General features: G+C 34.6%; 1 protein-coding gene and 1 pseudogene across 1 annotated transcript; both read right to left on the bottom strand.

The window, feature by feature from the left end:
- Positions 1 to 416: 416 nt before the first annotated feature.
- On the bottom strand, positions 417 to 6,662 carry LOC148781194 (F-box protein At2g02240-like; annotated as a pseudogene).
- A 120-nt stretch (positions 6,663 to 6,782) lies between these two features.
- Positions 6,783 to 18,753, bottom strand: LOC18447232 (F-box protein PP2-B11). The gene is made up of 3 exons (XM_011629840.3): positions 18,254 to 18,753; positions 15,449 to 15,567; positions 6,783 to 7,434 (listed from the first exon to the last, which is right to left on the bottom strand). Exons 1-3 carry the CDS (start codon positions 18,578 to 18,580, stop codon positions 6,930 to 6,932), a joined length of 951 nt encoding a protein of 316 aa, XP_011628142.1. The 5' UTR covers positions 18,581 to 18,753; the 3' UTR covers positions 6,783 to 6,929.
- Between the last annotated feature and the right edge of the window lie 250 nt (positions 18,754 to 19,003).

Here is a 19,003-nt window from a genome sequence, read left to right as displayed (position 1 = left end):
ATGATCAAACAAAATTAGATGATTAGAAAAAAGTCTAAAATATCCATTAAAAAAATATAGGACAGTGTATATGCTAATTGGGTTTATGCAAGGAAAAAAAAAGGACAAAAATTCTACCACTTTCTTCATGGATTATAATCTCCAAACCCACCTCATGTTTGTTCGAATTACAATATCAGACATCATTCACATGTCGAGTTTCGGAAGGAAGGCCATAACATGCAATGAAAACTTGCAATATTTTAACATAACCATATGCAACTTCTCCACAAATTCTAGTTACACAGAATATATGAAACATACACTACTAAGAGTGTTCTCAATAGGCACCATAAGAACTGAAAACAAGCCAACCAACCCAAATCTATCCCTCAACAATTGTACCTGCAACCGATTATTGAAAACGGAGGTACCTTTTATCTAAGATATACATGTTTCACTGGTGAGTGTCAAGACCTTGGGCGTACCTCGACACCATGGATGATGATCCCACTCTTCCAATTGCTAGTTGAATCCAACAAGCTGAAACTCACATCCTCTGTACCTTCACCCCCAACAAAGAATTCACCCACCTCTAACTCCATCTACCAATTGTCCCTAATCCATGGACTAGGAACAACATCGGGAGGCACCTTTTGCTCCTAAGCCTCTGCCCGATGAATATGCTCCATTGGTAGCAAGGACCCCATCTTTACAGAGGGGCTTGGTTGGTTGGTGGTGCTTAGTGAGAGCCTGGCTAGCGTGTTGCCAAGCCCATAATGGTTTTTAGTGCACTTCAGGACCAAGACAACGATATATCGGGTCTCATGAGAAAGAATAGAGGCATTGAATTGACCGCAGATCTCGAGCCAACAGACTTCCTAGAGTTTAGCCACTTCGGGACTGAACCATTCTCATCCACTATTGCTCTCAGGACTGAACTTTCTTCCAGTGCTTTTTCTTCTTTAAATGATACTTGATACTATAAAAGGATGTGCGCCCTTGACCTCCTAGATGCGCCTGTGGTGTAACCACACACAGTGCACTAGACTTAGCCTAGCAAAAATGGATTAGTATAGTTTGGTGGCACTAATTTACAGTTTTCTTTGAGCTTGGTGACAATTATCATTATCGTGACATTAACGTCGACAAATTTTATTGAAATATTATCAGCAGTCTTTTTTATCGGGTATTTATTAGAATTTTATGAGAAAGTTAATATGGTGAAAGTTATATTATATTCTTTGTCATAGAATAATAAATATAAATTCCCTTTATTCAGTCAAGTCTTTAAAACTAATCTTATTTAAATTAAGAAAAAGTTTATATAAATGACGAGGTTCTAAACAATCCTTTACATAAACAAGTGCAAACATTGTTGGTCCTAAATTGGCCTATATATTGAGGTGCACATGAGAGAGATAGAGAGAGCGGTAGGTTTGTGTTGGTTGGTGTGCGTATTATTTATGAGCATAGACCAAAACTATGTTTAACTAGGTCAATTATTGAACTCTCAAGTTTAATCTACTAAATTGTTTTTTCTTTTGGGTAAGTGTATCTACTAAACTTTTTTTTTTTTTTTGGGTAGTTTAGTAGGGATGACGAGCCCTTATTCATTTTTTGAAACCGTTAGTGGCCTTTGAATGCATTAAGTGATAATAAAAGTCTAGACTTTAGTTGGGGCTCAAATAATACTACCACCATGACCTAGATCCTTCATCACGATCCCAAACCCTTCATCACCAAGGAAAGCAAAACACAAAACAAGGATGTGATACGTGAAGATTACATTCACACTTTCTAACATTTCACGTGACACACAAGTTTATTTGATTACAGTCATGTTTGACTGGATCAGTAATTGAACAATTGAGGCCCATTTTTCAATTGAATTGACTCTTCAAAATCAAGAAGATTGAGAAAAAAAAAAGGAAAAAGTTTATATAAGGTTGCAACCTTAATATGTAGAATTACAAATGAACCTAAAAATTCCAGAACAAAAGGTTGTTTTAATGTTAAAAAACCTTCTAATTGATCATCTTGACATCAAGATGTATGAATATGAAAAAAAAAAAAAAAGATTTTGAGTCCCAAAAATAGTGCATCTTGCAACATATTATCTAGATCGTCCATTTTCAAGAGTTTCATATATTTATAGATGTACTTGATTTTAATTATTTTTGGAGTTTAAAATTTTATAATTAAATATAAAAATAAATTTTCAGATAATCCTAAAAAAAATTTACACCAAAATTATATGTTATGATAAATTTTGCAGGTATGCCGTAATTGGATTGTTTAAGATTGCAACCTTATAGAAACAACACCCAAAAAAATTTAAAAGGATGCTAAGCATACTTGAAGTTTGAATTCACATTTTTTTGCGTCTAGTGTGTATTTGATGACTAGAAGGGGCTCTTGTCATTTGGTTGGATATAAGATTTTCTTACAAAATATTCAAAACAAAAAAATTTTCCTTTATGGGTTTGGTTTGTATAAGGCCGAGGCCCTAAACAATCAAAGTAAGGTGCACCTTCAAATAGTGTTGAAAGATGTTGTTTCAATATTGTAAATCTTTGTGATGACCTGAAAATTTATTTTTATATGTAATTATGAGATTTAAAACTTCAAAAATACTGTAGATCAAGCAGATCTATGAACACTTGAAAATCTTGAATATTAATTGTCCGAAAATACATTACAAAATGCACTATTTTCAAGACTTGAAATCTCTTATTCTTTTCATGTCCATGCATTTTGAGGTTGAGCAATTTGAAGATTTTTGACATCGAAACAACCTCTTCTAGTGAATTTTTGAGCTGTCTTAATTTGATTATTTAGGGTGTCACCCTTATATAAACTTTTTCCTTCTTTTATGCATGATAGTCTTAAACTACTGAAATTTTCAAGAGAATGCCCTTGCTTTGCCCTAGGGCCCAAACAGCATGCTCCGGTGGGATCAAAATATGCACTTGATCTTTTAGGCAAAACACCTACTTAGGAGACTATTTTTGTATACATCTCAACAATATGATTCATTAAAGGGAAACGTTTATATAGAGCCTAGGCTCTAAACAATCAAATTAGAGCCTACCTCAAAATTTTTACTAGTTGTGTTGATTATCAAATATCTTCAAATTGATCATCTCGATATCAAGATACATGGACTTAAGAAAAAAATGAATTTCAAGTTTTGAAAATGGTGCATCTGGTAACGTATTTTTGGACCATCAATTTTTAAGTTATTCAAGTTTTCATGGATCTGTTCGATCTACACTATTTTTGAAGCTTTAAATTTTATAATTAAAGGTGAAGATATATTTTAAGGTGAGTCAAAGATTTCTAGTATTGAAACCATATTTCTCAACACTATTTGAAGGTGGGCTCTAATTTGATTGTTTAGAACATCGGCTCTATACAAACCACACCCTTAATTAAATGAACAATCTAAAAACCAATTTAAAATCATTAAAAAATTTAGATCTCATCATCCATCGAATGGATCGTTTGCTATTAATTGTTGGTTCTCAATCTTTTGGTCACACAAGTGTGTACATTTTTCTCTTGTAGGAACATCCAATGCTCTCCCCATTTCTAGAGTGTACTGAGTAATGAGGACGGGTCTAATTTTAAATTCCAAATAGTATGAGAGAGAATAGACTTAGGTGGGCTGGTCATGTGTGACAAAGACCTAATATAACATTTGTTAAGAGAGTATACTGAGTAATGAGGATAGATATAATATTAACTTCAAAATCGTATGAGAGAGAATAGACTTAGGTGGGCTAGTCATGTGTGACTAAATCTAATACAATATTTGTTAGTAGCTGTGAGCATGTGAGTTACTTTAAGTGGAAAGCTAAAAAACGATAAGAGGAGTATGTCCAAAAAAATATAGCTAGAAGTAGTGAGAAAAAATATAAGAGCTTATAGTTGAAATGAGAGTATGACCTTCAGATAAGTATTTGCATAGCCAAACCCTGTTAGTTAAAAAAAGGTTTTATATCTTGTGCACATAGGAGAATGCATTATGTGGCGCTTGCACATGCATCCAAGCATGGCCTTAGCCACCTTTAAATTAAAGTTCTATTATATGGGTTATGCATGTATTGACACCTGCCTAACTTAAGATTTCTCTCTCTCTCTCTATATATATATATATATATATATATATAAACCCAACAGCCCAGATTGAATCTGGGTTAATCTGGCGGTTACGACCTCATTTCGTGTTTGAATTTTAATTTATTTTATATAAATTCAAATAATTTGTAATTTTAAGCATCTATTTTTCTCATCAAGGCGCATCTAATAAAAATATTTAAAAAATAATTTGTAATAAATAAATTGATCAAAATACCTCCCGAAGCTTTTCAGGGGTATTTTGGTCAATTTATTTCTAGTAAATTATTTTTTTGATATTTTTATTAGATTATCCTATTTTTGAAGAATATACGCCTAAAATTTCAAGTGATTTGGATTTGTATAAAAATGATTAAAATTCAAATATAAAATAAGGTCGTGACGATCAGATCGATTCAGATTCAATCTAAGCAATTGAGCTCATATGAACTCATATGTTCATATGAGTTAGTGGGCTAATCTCACCATTTATATATATATATATATATATATATATATATATATATATATATATATATATATATATATAAAAGAGAAAAATTTGCATTAAACCTATTGTTCTCATGCTCTTTGACGGTAATCACACCAGAGTCTTAAACCATGTTTCTCAGGTCCTTTCCCTATAAAAATAAGGGGAAATTTATCCAAATACTCATATGAGATGAACTATTTACTATTCTATCCATATCTTTTGATTTTATTGCAAAATACCCATAAAAAAAGATACATCTTCTGATTTTATTGCAAAATACCCATAAAAAAGGTTCATGAGAATGAGTTGGAATACTTGCACAATGGGTAAAATGTTAAAGGGTGTGGTAAATAGCTCGTCTTTTATAAGTATTTTATAAATTTTCTAAAATAAATAAAATTACACTTTTTTTGCCATGGTTTACTCTTCCGTACTGACTCCAATAGATGATCCAACAGATGTCTGAAAATATGAGGCATCAAAATCGTTGGTTCTATTATACAAGGTGGCATGTCCTTCACGATAGTGGTCATCACAGAGGTAGCTCTAGCTAAGGACGGTTAGTGTAGTTGGTTCAGTGGGTTACTAAAACAACACTGATCAAATTTGGATTAGTAATTGGGAATCGGGAATTTGATTGATCTAGAGGCGATTGTCTGTTAGAGGATTGGACAAATTTATCAGATAAATGGACGATCGTATTAGGTAAATTGTTATGTTATCACCCATTTTATTTTTTATTATTTTTAACTTTTCAAAATTTTGAATTCAAAACTGTTATTTAATATATTGGACAGATTCCCAGAGATTCCCAGAATGGAAAATCTATCTAATTTGACCCAAATTGGGAATCTAGATCAATCCAATTAGTTGTCGATCTAGCCACCTTGTTCGGATTCTAAAACACTTAGGACGAATCATAGCAAAACTCTATTTAGATCTTTTAAAGAACTCCTATTTATAACATATTTAAGAAAATTTACATAAAATCCTATTTTATTTTCAAACTTTAAAAACAGTCCATTGCTTATATTTTTGCATTCAAGTCCCACTAAGACAATAAATTGTATTTTAAATATCACTTTTTTCTATAATTTAGATTAAGCTTAAATTTGATATGTTCATACTTCTCAACAAATTGTTTTTTAAATATCTCTTTTTTCTATAACTTAGACTAAGCTTAAATTTGATATGTTCATATTTCTCAACATTACACGCATATAAAATATCTTAAAAGGATAATTCAAAAGTTTATTTATTTTCAATTTTTTTTCTAATACTTTTAAATATACTTATAAAATGTGATATATATTTAACTATTTTTACATTTAAAAAATAAAGCTAACATTTTTATGTTAACTTCCCTAAATTTAAATAAAAATCGAAGTTTTGGAAAATGGCTTCAAAACTCAAATGTAGCTGTAATATCTTGTGTTTGACCCGGTTAGGACCAAAAGGTTTCTAATTATTTACTAGATAGTGTTGTAGATGCCTATGCGGGCTTAATAGCAATAGAAATTCAAGGCCTAAGTCTAACGGCTTAAGGGCAGATGAACAAACCAAAGCCAAAGCCGAAGCCCAAACCATCGAAGTGCTCTGTAGGGGGACTAACAAATGGGTGTATTATGAAATCACTGATGTTTGGCTCTCTAAAAACAATTCTTGAAAATTGCAAAGAGAGATAGATGATTGAGGTTTCACCAAAGAGAGAGGACACGCCCTTTGCAGGGTAGAGATCATTAAAGGAAAAAAATATTCATTTTCAGCCTATATTTTCACCTAAAATAAGGTAAAGACAGAAACGCAGGAAATTTTCCCTTCAATTCGGATGTTAAACATTAGAAATCATTGGATAGGCCTCATTTTCAAGGAAGAATATCTTGGAAGTTGCTTTTGAAGAACCCCCTTCAATTTGGATGTTAAACATTAGAAATCATTGGAGATGACTCATTTTCAAGGAAGAATATCTTGGAAGTTGCTTTTGAAGAAGCGCTTAATGGTGGCGCAACTGAACAGGTCCATAACCAAGCCCGAAGTGCATACTTGCAGCATTGGGCTTCACCTCCATTGTCCGAGGGTTCAAAAGTGGTGAACATGAATGGATACAATAGCAGCCTGCGGTAAAGCTAAAGCATTCAACATGCAAGAGGTCTCAATGTGCACCATAAAAGTCGAGAAAAGCCAACTCTTGAACATGAATGATCTGTATCTTAAAAATTGAGAAGAAAACACAGTTCCTTTATACACCACAACTTCCAAAATACTACTCATTGAAGATATTTACATCATGTCCATTTTCGAAAACACCCCTTGCCAATGAGCCCCCAAACTCGACTTAACAACCCTTGGGGCGAATTTCGAGCCCTTCGATGATGATCCCACTCTTCCAATGTCCCCCCTCAATCTCCAACAAACTGAATTGCACATTTCCACTATCTTCATCTACAAAGAACTCTCCAACCTCCAATTCCATCCACCCATTGCCCTCAGGCCGAGGATTTGGCACAACCCCAGGTTCTTGGGATCGAGGAAGTTGTATGGTCTCCAGCTGTTCTGGAGGTAACACAGGCCCTAGGTTCCAAGCTCGAAGAGGGCTCCTCCAAAAACGCCTTACCCTCCTATCTAAGGGTAGTAGGGATGCCATCTTTGTAGAAGGGCTTGCTTGGTTGGCCATGCATAGTGAGAGTTTGGCTAATGGGTATCCTAGACCATATGGGTGCTCAGTGTATTTCATGACAAAGACAGCAACATATTGGGTCTTGGGAGATAGCATAGAGGCGTTGAGTTCAGCATTGATCTCAAGCCAACAAACTGAGCTGAGTGTCGCCACTTCAGAGAACCTGCATAGAGAAAAGGGGCGTTGGCTTATGACTCATGGCCATATGATAAAATCCAAATCATCAAGTGACTCCTGGAACATTTTGGTGCAGTCTTGGTGTGAAAGATGGCCTTGATGATCACTTCTGGGATGAGAAAGCAAAAGCAGGTATCGTGTACCGAATGCCACATCAACAATGACAAGAACAATGATACTAATCTAGAATACGAATCAAATGGTCACATCCAAAACTATCACAATAACTAAGGTGGTGTTCATGCTGATCAGTTGTGATCTAAACAATCAAGCTTGTTACAAAAAATGACAAAAAGAAATAACACAGATACCAAATAAAGAAAAGCGATCACATGGTCACTCCTTGTTTCTTTATAGAAATAACAAGACTAAGTATTGAAAATGCCATTACCAAAGAATAAAAAAAAATGAGTACCATTAACCACTAAGCGAGGAAACTTGCAACAAGTAGGAAAACACTTGAGAAGAACTCATGAGCCTATATACATTGTAAAATAGTGCATTGTTATCTTTTTTTTTCCATTATAGAAGCAACAAGACAATTATTGAAAATCCCATAACAAAAGCCAAAAAAAGGTACCACTGACTAGTAAGTGAGGAAACTTGCGAACGGTTGGAAAACAGTTTAGATGAGCTCATGAGCCTAGATACATTGTAAAATAGTACCATGGATTAAGCAATTCAAGCATAATGGAGGGAAAGTTTAGATAGATACATAGAAGGTAGCTTACAAGCCTTCATGACCTATAAGACCAATGCAAAACTAAAAGGAATCCTATAATTAAGTTCTTATGATCACCTCGTAAAGATCAGGTAAGCTTCTAGTTCACTTGTTTCTGCATAAGGAATTACCTAAATAGCTAAAGAGGGCAAAGGACAAGTTGCTGGCCTGAACTGATACATATATATTAAATAAGTATGTACATTGAATAGGTATGCATATAGATGTTGGTTTTAATGTCCTCTAAAGCTTTAATTATATACGTTTGGGTATCAATCTGCCTGAAACAAACTCATGTGAGGCCAAAAATGGCTGTTACAGGCTAACTGTGCCCAGAAAAAGGGCGCTGCTGCTTAAGTGAAGCCAAAGTTCGAAATACTTGGAATTCGAGGTGAAAGCAATGGAACTCATTTTGCTGGTGACAGAGACTGATATCCCAGTTAAAGTGCAGCCAAACACAAGATGGCTAACTGTGGCAAAAAACTGAGTGATTTCAGTAAACCATGGCCAAAGAGAACAGATGGATTTTTATCTCAAATTTTAATTTGTGTCCATTGCAAATCCTCAGGAATCGTGTTCCTTGCTCTTCTGGAGATCTGCCTTATGGCTTGAAGAATTGAGTTTTGTCTTGACCACATTAAGAAATGGCTTTGCAACTGAGTAAAAATCACCAAGCATCAACATCACTCATAAAGGCTACTCCAATACAGTCTTCACTGGATCTCTGAACTCAAGTAGGTATGGAAAACCAAAACAGTGAACAGGGATTTTGAATTCAAACATTTCGAAAAGGAACCGGTGTTCTTCCGTGGATCCCGAGGCAAGAGATGTTCTCATTGTTTTCAATGTATTAATTGCACTTGAGTTAGAAATTCTAACAAGCTACCGAGTCCAGATAAGCATACCTCCATTATACAACAAAGCCAAGTGAAATAGAATTGCACATCTAAGAAACTTCTGTGAAACGCAGAGTCGAAACAGAATTTCCCTTTTGACTGTGTTAGGACAAGCTCACAATCTCAAACATGGTGTAACAAGTTTGGTGAAAACATTTGCAAGAATAGAGAGAAATTTCAGAATTACAATAACTACTCAAAAACACAACAGAGAGAGTGTGCTCTATTTTTGAGTTTCAAATTGATTATTTTCCAATCCGAAAATATGGTTTTTATAGACTCAAAACTTACGGTTCAGACTATTAAAACAGTCAGGCAAGCAGGAGTGGTTCAAGGACAGCCACATGTCAAATTTGGAGAAAGAGCATTATGAAAGTAGGTGGGAGTTGTTGAGCTTAATGATGGCCAGAACACAAGCCAGACTTGCTAACCACAGTCAAAAGCCATAGAAAAAGGTTTGCCTTATTAGCTGCTATAGGTTGAGTTTGGGCTGAAATTTAAATAGAAGCAATTTGAAAACAGGCCTGAAGTAAACACACACAAGAGTGGACTTCAATTGAGCAATAGCATCAATCAGACACAAAATCAAAGATGTTTGTAGTTGGCTCAGAAACTCCTTAATCCTGATTAAGTTGGTCAGAAATACCAATTAAGACTAATAATAGATTGATTAACAAGGATCCACCAATGCATACACCAAAGGCAAGTTAAGGAACCTTCACAGTTTTTATCTTGTCTTGAAAGTTGAACAAAGCACAATGAAATAGCATGTTCATTCATATGATGTGGGTGATCTCATACATGTATCATGTTATATTCAGATAATGGTTTTAAATCACATCCTTCTATTTGAACAGCATCATAGTCATTATCTTATCCCAACATTTTGGGATCATTTATTCATGATAGGGATTTGACAAAAGTTCTTCATTGGCTGCCAAAGTACCATAATCCTCCTCCTTTCACATCCAGTCATGGGACTGCTAATGGCGGAGTTACATTGTACAACTCAAGTTCAGAAAAGAAAATCTACATTTATTACATCCCTAAAGATGGGAAGTAAGAGCGGCTTTCACCCTTATTGCAGGGGTAGTTTGGTCATTTTATTGCACCAAAGATATTTATCTTTATTTGTTAGGCATGCCCCTGTTAGGAGTTGCCATGCTCCAAATTCCATGTCAAGATGATTTGTATGAAGTTAAATAAAAATAAAATTGTGTTAGGTGTGACATTACAACTAAAGCTATTCAAGCCATCCATTTAGATCTGACGGCTAGGACTAGCAGTCACATATGTTCTACATGCAGGTGGAGCCACATGTAGAGGTTTCCCAAAGAACAAATGTTCTGAAGTAACTTAATAGTTGATAATCCTACAAATGAGGACTAAACCAAATTCCATATTCAAGGACATGATTTTGCCGTAAATTAGATTCATAGGAGGGACGGCATAGGATTCACATTGATTTTACATTAAAGTTAATACATATCTTATAAAACTCTTTTTCCTTTTCCTGGGGACTCAAAAACTTGATGGGCATTGGCTCAGGCCTAAACATGCTATGTTCTAAAGGGTTCATTCCTTTATATTTTTAACAAGTGCATGCAGCACTAAGACCTTGTCCACTAACATGCCTACAAACTGTCAGTACAAGACTGAAATGCATTACAATTACAGCTGTTAATGGTCCAGACAGGGCCGGGTCACTAACCAAAGCACTCTTTGACTGGCCGGGCCAATGGAAAAGCCCAAAAATGTCCCCAACGGTCTGGGCTGGCCCAACAAGCCCAAAGCATATTGTGTCCCAGTCAAAGTAAAAGCCTGGCCCGGCCCACTTATTTATTTATTTATTTTATAAATCTTCACTCTTCAAACGTTTTTTGTAGTAAGCCAAAATAAATAAATAAATAAATAAATAGATGTTAAAATATATTTTAGAACATTTAAAATCCATTCTCTCTCTAAAAACCCAATTTGTCTCTCTCTCTAGAAACCCAATCTCTTTCTCTATTTAAAAACCTATTCTCTTTCTAAAAACACAATCTCTCTATCTAAAAACTCATACTCTCTCTTTCTCTCTCTAAAAACCCAATCCTCTTTCTATCTCTAAAAACCCATATCTCACTAGAAACCCAATCTCGTTCTCTCTCTAAAAACTTACTCTCTCTAGAAACACATTTTCTCTCTCTCTATAGAAACCCAATCTCTCTTGCTGTCTCTAAGAACCCATTGTCTCACTCTCTCTAAAAATGTAGTCTCTCTTTATCTCTGTAAAAACCCAATATCTCTCTCTCTCTAGAAACCCAATCTCTCTCTCTAAAAACTCATGCTCTCTCTACAAACCCAATATCTCATTCTCTCTCTAAAACCCAATATCTCATTCTCTCTCTAGAAACCCATTCTCTCTTTTTCTAGAAACCCAATCTCTCTTTCTCTCTCTAAAAAATATTTTAGCATGTGTTGTTTTTTTTGGCTTACTACCAAGAAAAGTTTGAGGTGTGAGATAAAAAGAAAAAAAAGCAGAGAGAGAGGCTTCTTAATGGGCCGGCCCAGCCCAATATAGTCTTAACAAGCTAGGACGGGCCTCATTGCGACATTTTCGGGCCATGCCAGGCTTGTCATGGCAATTTTTGGGCCGGCCAGTCCCATTGGCAGCCCTAATTACAATTAGTTGGAGGGGACAATGATAGCAAAGGCATCTATGCTATTACGTGTCAATGTGCACATGAAATAGCAGTTTAGTATTTGCCATCATCTGTTATCATGTTTTAGAGTTTAGACATCACAATGACGGAGAACTCCTACATCAGTGGAACCCCATCTTTTTAGACTTAACCTCCTTGCCATGAAGCCGCGTGTTAGGCTACATAAATAATTTCATGTGTCAAGGAACATTATAAGTTTTCTACTGCAATGTATCATCTATTGGTTGTTGGGGGTCTCACCGCAGTGGACATAATCAATATTACTGGGACCAAAATCAAGGGATTTGGAGGCACGAGAGGAGCTTGCTTTTTTCAAAGTGTTAAACTCACCCGTCTTGATAAAATACTGAGGCGCAAACGGATCCTTGCAGGTACACTCCAAAGATACAGTCACATCGGAATACAATTTTTGAGTCCCTGAGTTGCAAACTCATGACACCCATACAAAATCACAATCTCAAGAATACTGATATGTATTTCCAATAGGTGTTATATCATTAAACATCAATTAGAAATAGACTTCCCTCTCACACTGATTATCTTCCACTTGGTAGAAATGATCTTCAATTGGGTATGGTATGGCATCTCTCTCACTACAAACAGTCTTCCAATCGATATACTTCGATTGGTATGGAACACAAATATATCTCACACCATAAAATGAAATAATATTTTAATAGAAACTTGTTACCTGAAAATCAAGTGAATTTTGTGCTAGAAACTATCTTCCTCATCTCCCTATGATGCCAAAATAATGAGAAAGTAAAGGCTCTTTGAACTTTCCTTATAACTCAACAGGTTCTTTTATTAAAGGGGGAGAGTGCTGGTTAAGAGCAAAGCTTAACATTTCCATTCATTTCAGTAAATTGTACCACACAACTAGGGATGGGGCATACATTTTATATATTTTCATAATATAGTATTTTATGATATGCACATCCATCAGACATCACACGAGCGACTTGTTTTTCCCTTTGAACCTTGGACTTGGGATCTCCTTATCTTAGGTAAGGTTCCCATTGCCCTGTGGCATTATACATTTAGACTCAATCCCATCCCTCTAACTATATTCCGGACTTGGTGCCTTGCAGGGTCTTTCATTAGTATTCTACCAAGTGCTGGGTAGAAGTGATATGGAGTATTGTTATGACTCCATCTCAAGCAAAAGTCTCAACTATCTATGCCTCAAGCAAGTATAGATGGATTTGTCGAAATGAATCCCTAACCTTTTGCTTGATATACAAAAGCTTCACAATGACACTGCATGAGACTGCAGGCATCAAGTCCTTAGCCACTTAGCCTTTTTATTATGGGTTCCAAGGCAATTTTTCTCAATCATTTGGAGATACAAGGCTATCTCTTGGAATCCATAAAATACCCCCACCACAAGTGGAGATATATTTGATAGTCATAGATTCATTAGAATCCAGAAAACATCAATGTACATCTTAATACAGCGGATCACCCACATTATGTAGATCATGGTCTAAAGTTCCTTTCAAATATATTAGGGCTCTACAGACCGCATCCCAATGCTCTTAACCTCGATACTGGTATATCTATCCAGGTAACCCACAACAAAGAGTAATCATAAATCTCATACGAAACATGCCTATTGAGGCATAAATCTTGGACTTAACAAAATATCTTCAGATTTCAAGTGCATAATACAAATTAAAAAAACCAGGACCTCACCGGATGTGAATTTAAATCAACTGTCCCTTAGCCGATGGTAATTGGCAGAGATGGGGTGGTCCTTTTATACGACAATGTCACCCCCACTATTTCTATAGGTCCCAAAACAACCTTAAAATTTGAAAACAAACCTGGTGGCACTTCAGTCCACCCACCAAGCAATGGATCCCCCTACTACACTGACATTGGAGATCATAACAAACTATATTCATCAATCACAAAAGCCTAAGGTCTTTGCCTCTTCCGAAGCCTGCAGAAATTCTGCACATGACCGGATCAACCCTAAAATCGACAAATACATGGCTAGCAAGAAAATACCATTGGTCTGTATATTACACACCTTCAAATTTTCTAAGAAATTCCTCTACTACCATCTTAAATGATGTGCATCATCAAAACTGATCTAGCATTACACAATCCTAGTTCTTATAGTTTTGCACGTTATCAATAGACATTTCCAGAAGTAACCAACTTTAACACTTCGAAATTGTTGGTTGTTTGGGGCTCACTGCAGTTAACTATATACATTATGGTGGACATAAACTCCAATATTACTGGGACCAAAATCAGGGGATCTGGAGGCACGAGAGGAGCACATTTTCTTCGTGTTAAACGCCCTCACCTCGGTAAAATTCCGAGGTGCAAACAGTGCCCGACGAGTATATTCGCAGGATACAGCTAGATCGGAATACAATTCCTAAGTCTCTAAGTTGCACACTCATGAGACCCGTACATAACCACAATCTCAAGAATACTGATGGTCTTTCCAATCGGTATTATATCATTATACATCGATTGGAAATAGACTTCACTCTCACATTGATCATCTTCCAATTGGTAGAAATGATCTTCAATTGGGTATGGTATGACATCTCTCTCACTACAGAAATAGTCCTCCAAGAGGTATAATTAACTTTGATTGGGTATGGACCACAAATATATCTCACGCCATAAAATAAAATAATACTTTAAACAGAAACCTGTAACCTGAAAATCAAGTGAGTTATGTGCTAGAAACTGTATTCCTCGTCTCTCTGTGATGCCAAAATAATGAGAAAGTAAAAGTCTCTCCAAACTTTCACTGTTACTCAATAGGTTCCTTTATTAAGGAGAGAGAGCGTGTTTGCTTCCTGGTAACAGGAAGCCGTAAGCTTCTATTAGAGAGAAATAAACATCGCACCTTATAAAATAAGGTGTTAAGAAGACAATAAGGAGGGGTTTCAAGGTTGCCACTTATAAAATAAGGTGTCAAGAAGATAATAAGGAGGAGGGGGTTCAAGGTTGCCATGTAAGAAGGTGGTAAAACCAAAGAACCACCTCATGCAAAACACAAAGAAATAGATGGTGGACCAAAGGTCCATCCTATAAAAATGGACAAGCAAAAACATTTTTAAGAAATTGAGTTGTTTTGAAACACATCTTCAACAAAAAGCTGACATCATCTTTATATATGATTGCTTAACCAACTTCGGATAACCAAAAATAACATGAAGTCATCAAAACCTATCAGATATCTCATTCAAAATGTTCCTAAATAGAGTATAAACTAGCAAAGGACATATGGAAATTTCTAGAATCTTGATTTTCTCAAGAAACATTTGGATATTTTATTATTAACACTGGTGTATATGCAACAAAAATATGAAGTAATCCAATATTGAACATTTCCTTAACGAAGTAGCTCGCATAACACAAAAGGTCTGAACAACTAATTGTGAGTGATATTTCACAAACAAAGTGAATTTCCCAAGTTGTGAGATGAATTAAAAGTCAACCTAAATTTCCATTATTGCAAATTGAGAATATATCATTAATTCACATGAAATTGGTTGAGCACCTATGGGCAATTCATCATCATCATAGCCTTTTCCCAATTAGTTGGGGTCGGCTACACAAATCCTGGTCTGCCCATTCAGAACTACAATACTTTTCTTTCCGATTCAATTAGTGCAGAAGTATTCTTAAAAATAAGACAGAACAAACCTTGATTCAGGTAGAGAATTCCAGTGCCAGTAACGCTCATCATCTCCCCATATAATTGTCATTTCTCTTGCAGATATGATGTAGCATTTCTTACCAGTTGATACATCCAATGAGAAACACTACACCATAAAAGATCCATTGAGATACAAAGACATTGTAAACAGCAAAATGTATCAACTAAATAAGATATCTCTATTCATAAATGAACTATTTGAAAAGAAATCAGTAGAGACAAAGTCTGAATTTGAATAAAATATCAACTGCATTTAGACCAACAAAATTGGTTAATCAAAACCAACTTTTAGAAACCACCTAAACATCATTTAAAGAGCATATGACATTCGAACATGTTCAAACAAATTTTAAGGACCTAACATGACAATCACTCAAAAAACATAAGGAACGGATCAGTTTCTTTCAATTATGTTATGGAGTGAAATTATCATCACTAATATCAGGTTAAGCATTTAAATTATACATGAAAAAAAGTTCATGTCAGAATCGGTCACTCCGTGTCGATTCTAGGTAAAAACAATAAACCGTCCGTGTTTAGAAATAAACCGTACGAGTCGGGCGATTCTGAAATCACAAATCGGTTTATGATGTCATAAGCGAGTCGGGCGTGTACACTGTACAAATTGCGTCACACGAGTTTTGTACACATGCGACGGGCATGCACAAGCACAACTGCTTTTTCACACGGGCGACAGTTCACGCTACCAATGTGTTATTTTTGGAAGCCAATCGTCTTCAAAATCTTTGATGTGGGATTTTAATGTACGCACTATGCAGGCTTGACAATCTTATATAATATATATCTTTATTATTAACATAATACAACTGCGGTTGCATCGTCTATTTGGTTATCGCTACTACCCCTCTCTCAAGGGGTCCTAGCTCGAACCCCCGGGCAGCAACCCACCATCTAATTTTATTTTATGTCCAAAAACAATTTACATTGACAAAAAAAAAATAAAAATAAAAATAAAAGTTACTTTGACAAAAAAATAAAAGAGTAATGATACTATGAGACCCTTCCATACCGATGTGAGTAGGACCCCAAAGGATCACCATTAACTTGTATTTTATGTCAAAAAAAATAAAAAATATCAAAAGAAAATTACATGGACAAAAAAAAAAAAAAAGTTAAGACAAAAAAAAATAAAAGTTACTTTGACAAAAAAATAAAAGTTATGACAAAAAAAAAAAAATTTACTTTGACAAAAAAAAAAAAAGTTACTTTGACAAAAAAATAAAAGAGTAATGATACTATGAGAGCCTCCCACACCCATGTGAGTAGGACCCCAAAAGATCACCATTAACTTTTCTAGAGATTTGTGTCAAAATTTAATGGTGATCCTTTTAATGGTGATCCTTTGAGGTCCTACTCCCATGTGTGTGGGAGGGTCTCATAGTGTCATTGCTCAAAATTAAAAACTATCTTGACAAAAAAATATAATTTTGTCAAAAAAAAAAAGTTACATTGACAAAAAAAAAAACCTTATCTTGACAAAAAAAAAGTTATTTTGACAAAAAAAAATAAAAGTTATGACAAAAAATAAATAAAAGTTACCTTGAAAAAAAAATAAAAGTTAGCTTTAAAAAAAAATAAAATTTACCTTGACAATAAAAAAAGTTACCTGGGCAGCACCGTCTCCTTATTTTTCTTGTCAAAAAAAAAAACAAAAGGTAATACAACAAGTGTTTATTGTCAATAAATAAATAAACAATAATGCAACAAGTATCATGCTTTTCAAGCACGAATTTGAATTTTGTTTATTCTAAAAACCTTAAAAATTTTGATTTTTGAAACCCAAAAAAGTAGATTTTTAAAAATTGGTATGCATTCTAATCATTAATAATCAAATCTTATATTTTATTTATTAATTTATTTGCATTATAAATTATGCAATTTACTATTTTTTTTTACAATTGTCAATAATATATTTTAAATTAGATGATATAATAATATATTTTGGATTTGTTATTATTTGTATAGTAAAATAGTTATAAAATGTAAACCAACCAATTTCAATTTTAGTGTACAAAATTATAATTTGTTAGGTTGTAATAATTTTAGATTAATATTAATTAGGTCTTTGGCTTTTTTTTAGTGGATTAGGGCTTCCACCAATTCGAGATTTTGGTGGCCATATTTTAATCGATTTAATCCATTCTTTATTATAATCCATGTATGCTTATACACTTCATTCATGATAATTCTATGATTTTTTTCTTGTGTAATATAAATTTAATGGTGGAAAGAACATCTATATATTCGCATATCCATGAAAAAAGTGAAAGCTAATAATTTAGTACCCTATTTTTTATTGGATTTTTAAAAAACAACATTTGAATTTTAGTAATTTTTTTAAATATTTTTTTTAAATACTTTTTTTAGATTTTTTTTAAGATTTAATTTGAAAGCGGATTCCCGGACCGCCGATTCACCAATCCAGGTTTTTGAGGTGCCCGATCCGAGGCACCAGTCCGTTTTTTAAACCACTGCTCAAAACCTAAAAGGATATTCAAACCTTTTAGTTCAATCAACAGCAAAAAAAAAAAGGTCTTTTCATTCATCAGAAGTTTTTTAAACCACTGCTCAAAACCTAAAAGGATACTCAAGCCTTTTAGTTCAATCAACAGTAAAAAAAAGGTCGTTTTATTCAATCCAGATTAAATAAGAAAGAGACAGATCATATTAAAAAAAAAAAAAGCAGAGAGGAACACACTCAAATAAATCCATCAAAGAAGAAAGGAAAGATACCAAAAAAAAATGGCCAAATTGAGAGAGAAATCACCCACCTTCCTCCCACCATCAATGAGAATGGGCGAGAAGCACAGCTTCAAAAACAACTCCTTTTTCGAATCAAAAACCACTTCAGAAACAGATCTTTTCAAAACCCCATCAATAATATCAGGAGGCATCAACCTCTCCCACACCGTATCAGCAATCGAAGCAGACAGAAAAACTTTCGACACCAAACCCATCCTGCAAACCTCTTTAGGCAATCCCATTAGAGACAGGATATGTGATATACAATTCTCCGGTAAGTCGGAAAATTTAGTTTCCGGTGAGTCTGCAAAGTTTTCTGGCGGGTTTAGGAGGTCTTCCGGCAACGACGTCCTCATATTTGAAATCAAAGACAATCGACGAGTGTGAATGAAATGGATTTATATGGGAGGTGAATTTGTCGATGGTGTTTGAGTAGTGACGAAGGAACCTAAGCTTTTGCCTGAAGAGAAGATGAATGGAACCGCGAGTGCACAGCATATGAGATATTATTTATCATTTATTTAATTTCTTCTAAAAAAAAGGGGTCAGATGCACCTTTCCAGCCGTCTCTATCCCTTCGACACGGTCGCAAGGGAATTTACGATAATGCCCACGAAATATATTTCCTTTAGACAATAGAATTAAGGTTCATGTCCAAACTTTATTTGAGGACGTAATTTTTGGTGTAAAAACTTTTTGGGTGGCTACAAAATCTATTTTTATATCAAACTATAAAATTTTAAGGGAGAGGGTTCTATACTTCCGATACAGCTTAGAAA

This window comes from Amborella trichopoda, chromosome 7 (assembly GCF_054954075.1).
Source record: "Amborella trichopoda isolate Santa Cruz 75 chromosome 7, AtrichopodaSantaCruz75HAP2 v2.0, whole genome shotgun sequence".
Taxonomy (NCBI): domain Eukaryota; kingdom Viridiplantae; phylum Streptophyta; class Magnoliopsida; order Amborellales; family Amborellaceae; genus Amborella; species Amborella trichopoda.
This window is presented reverse-complemented; position numbering and strand designations above follow the sequence as displayed.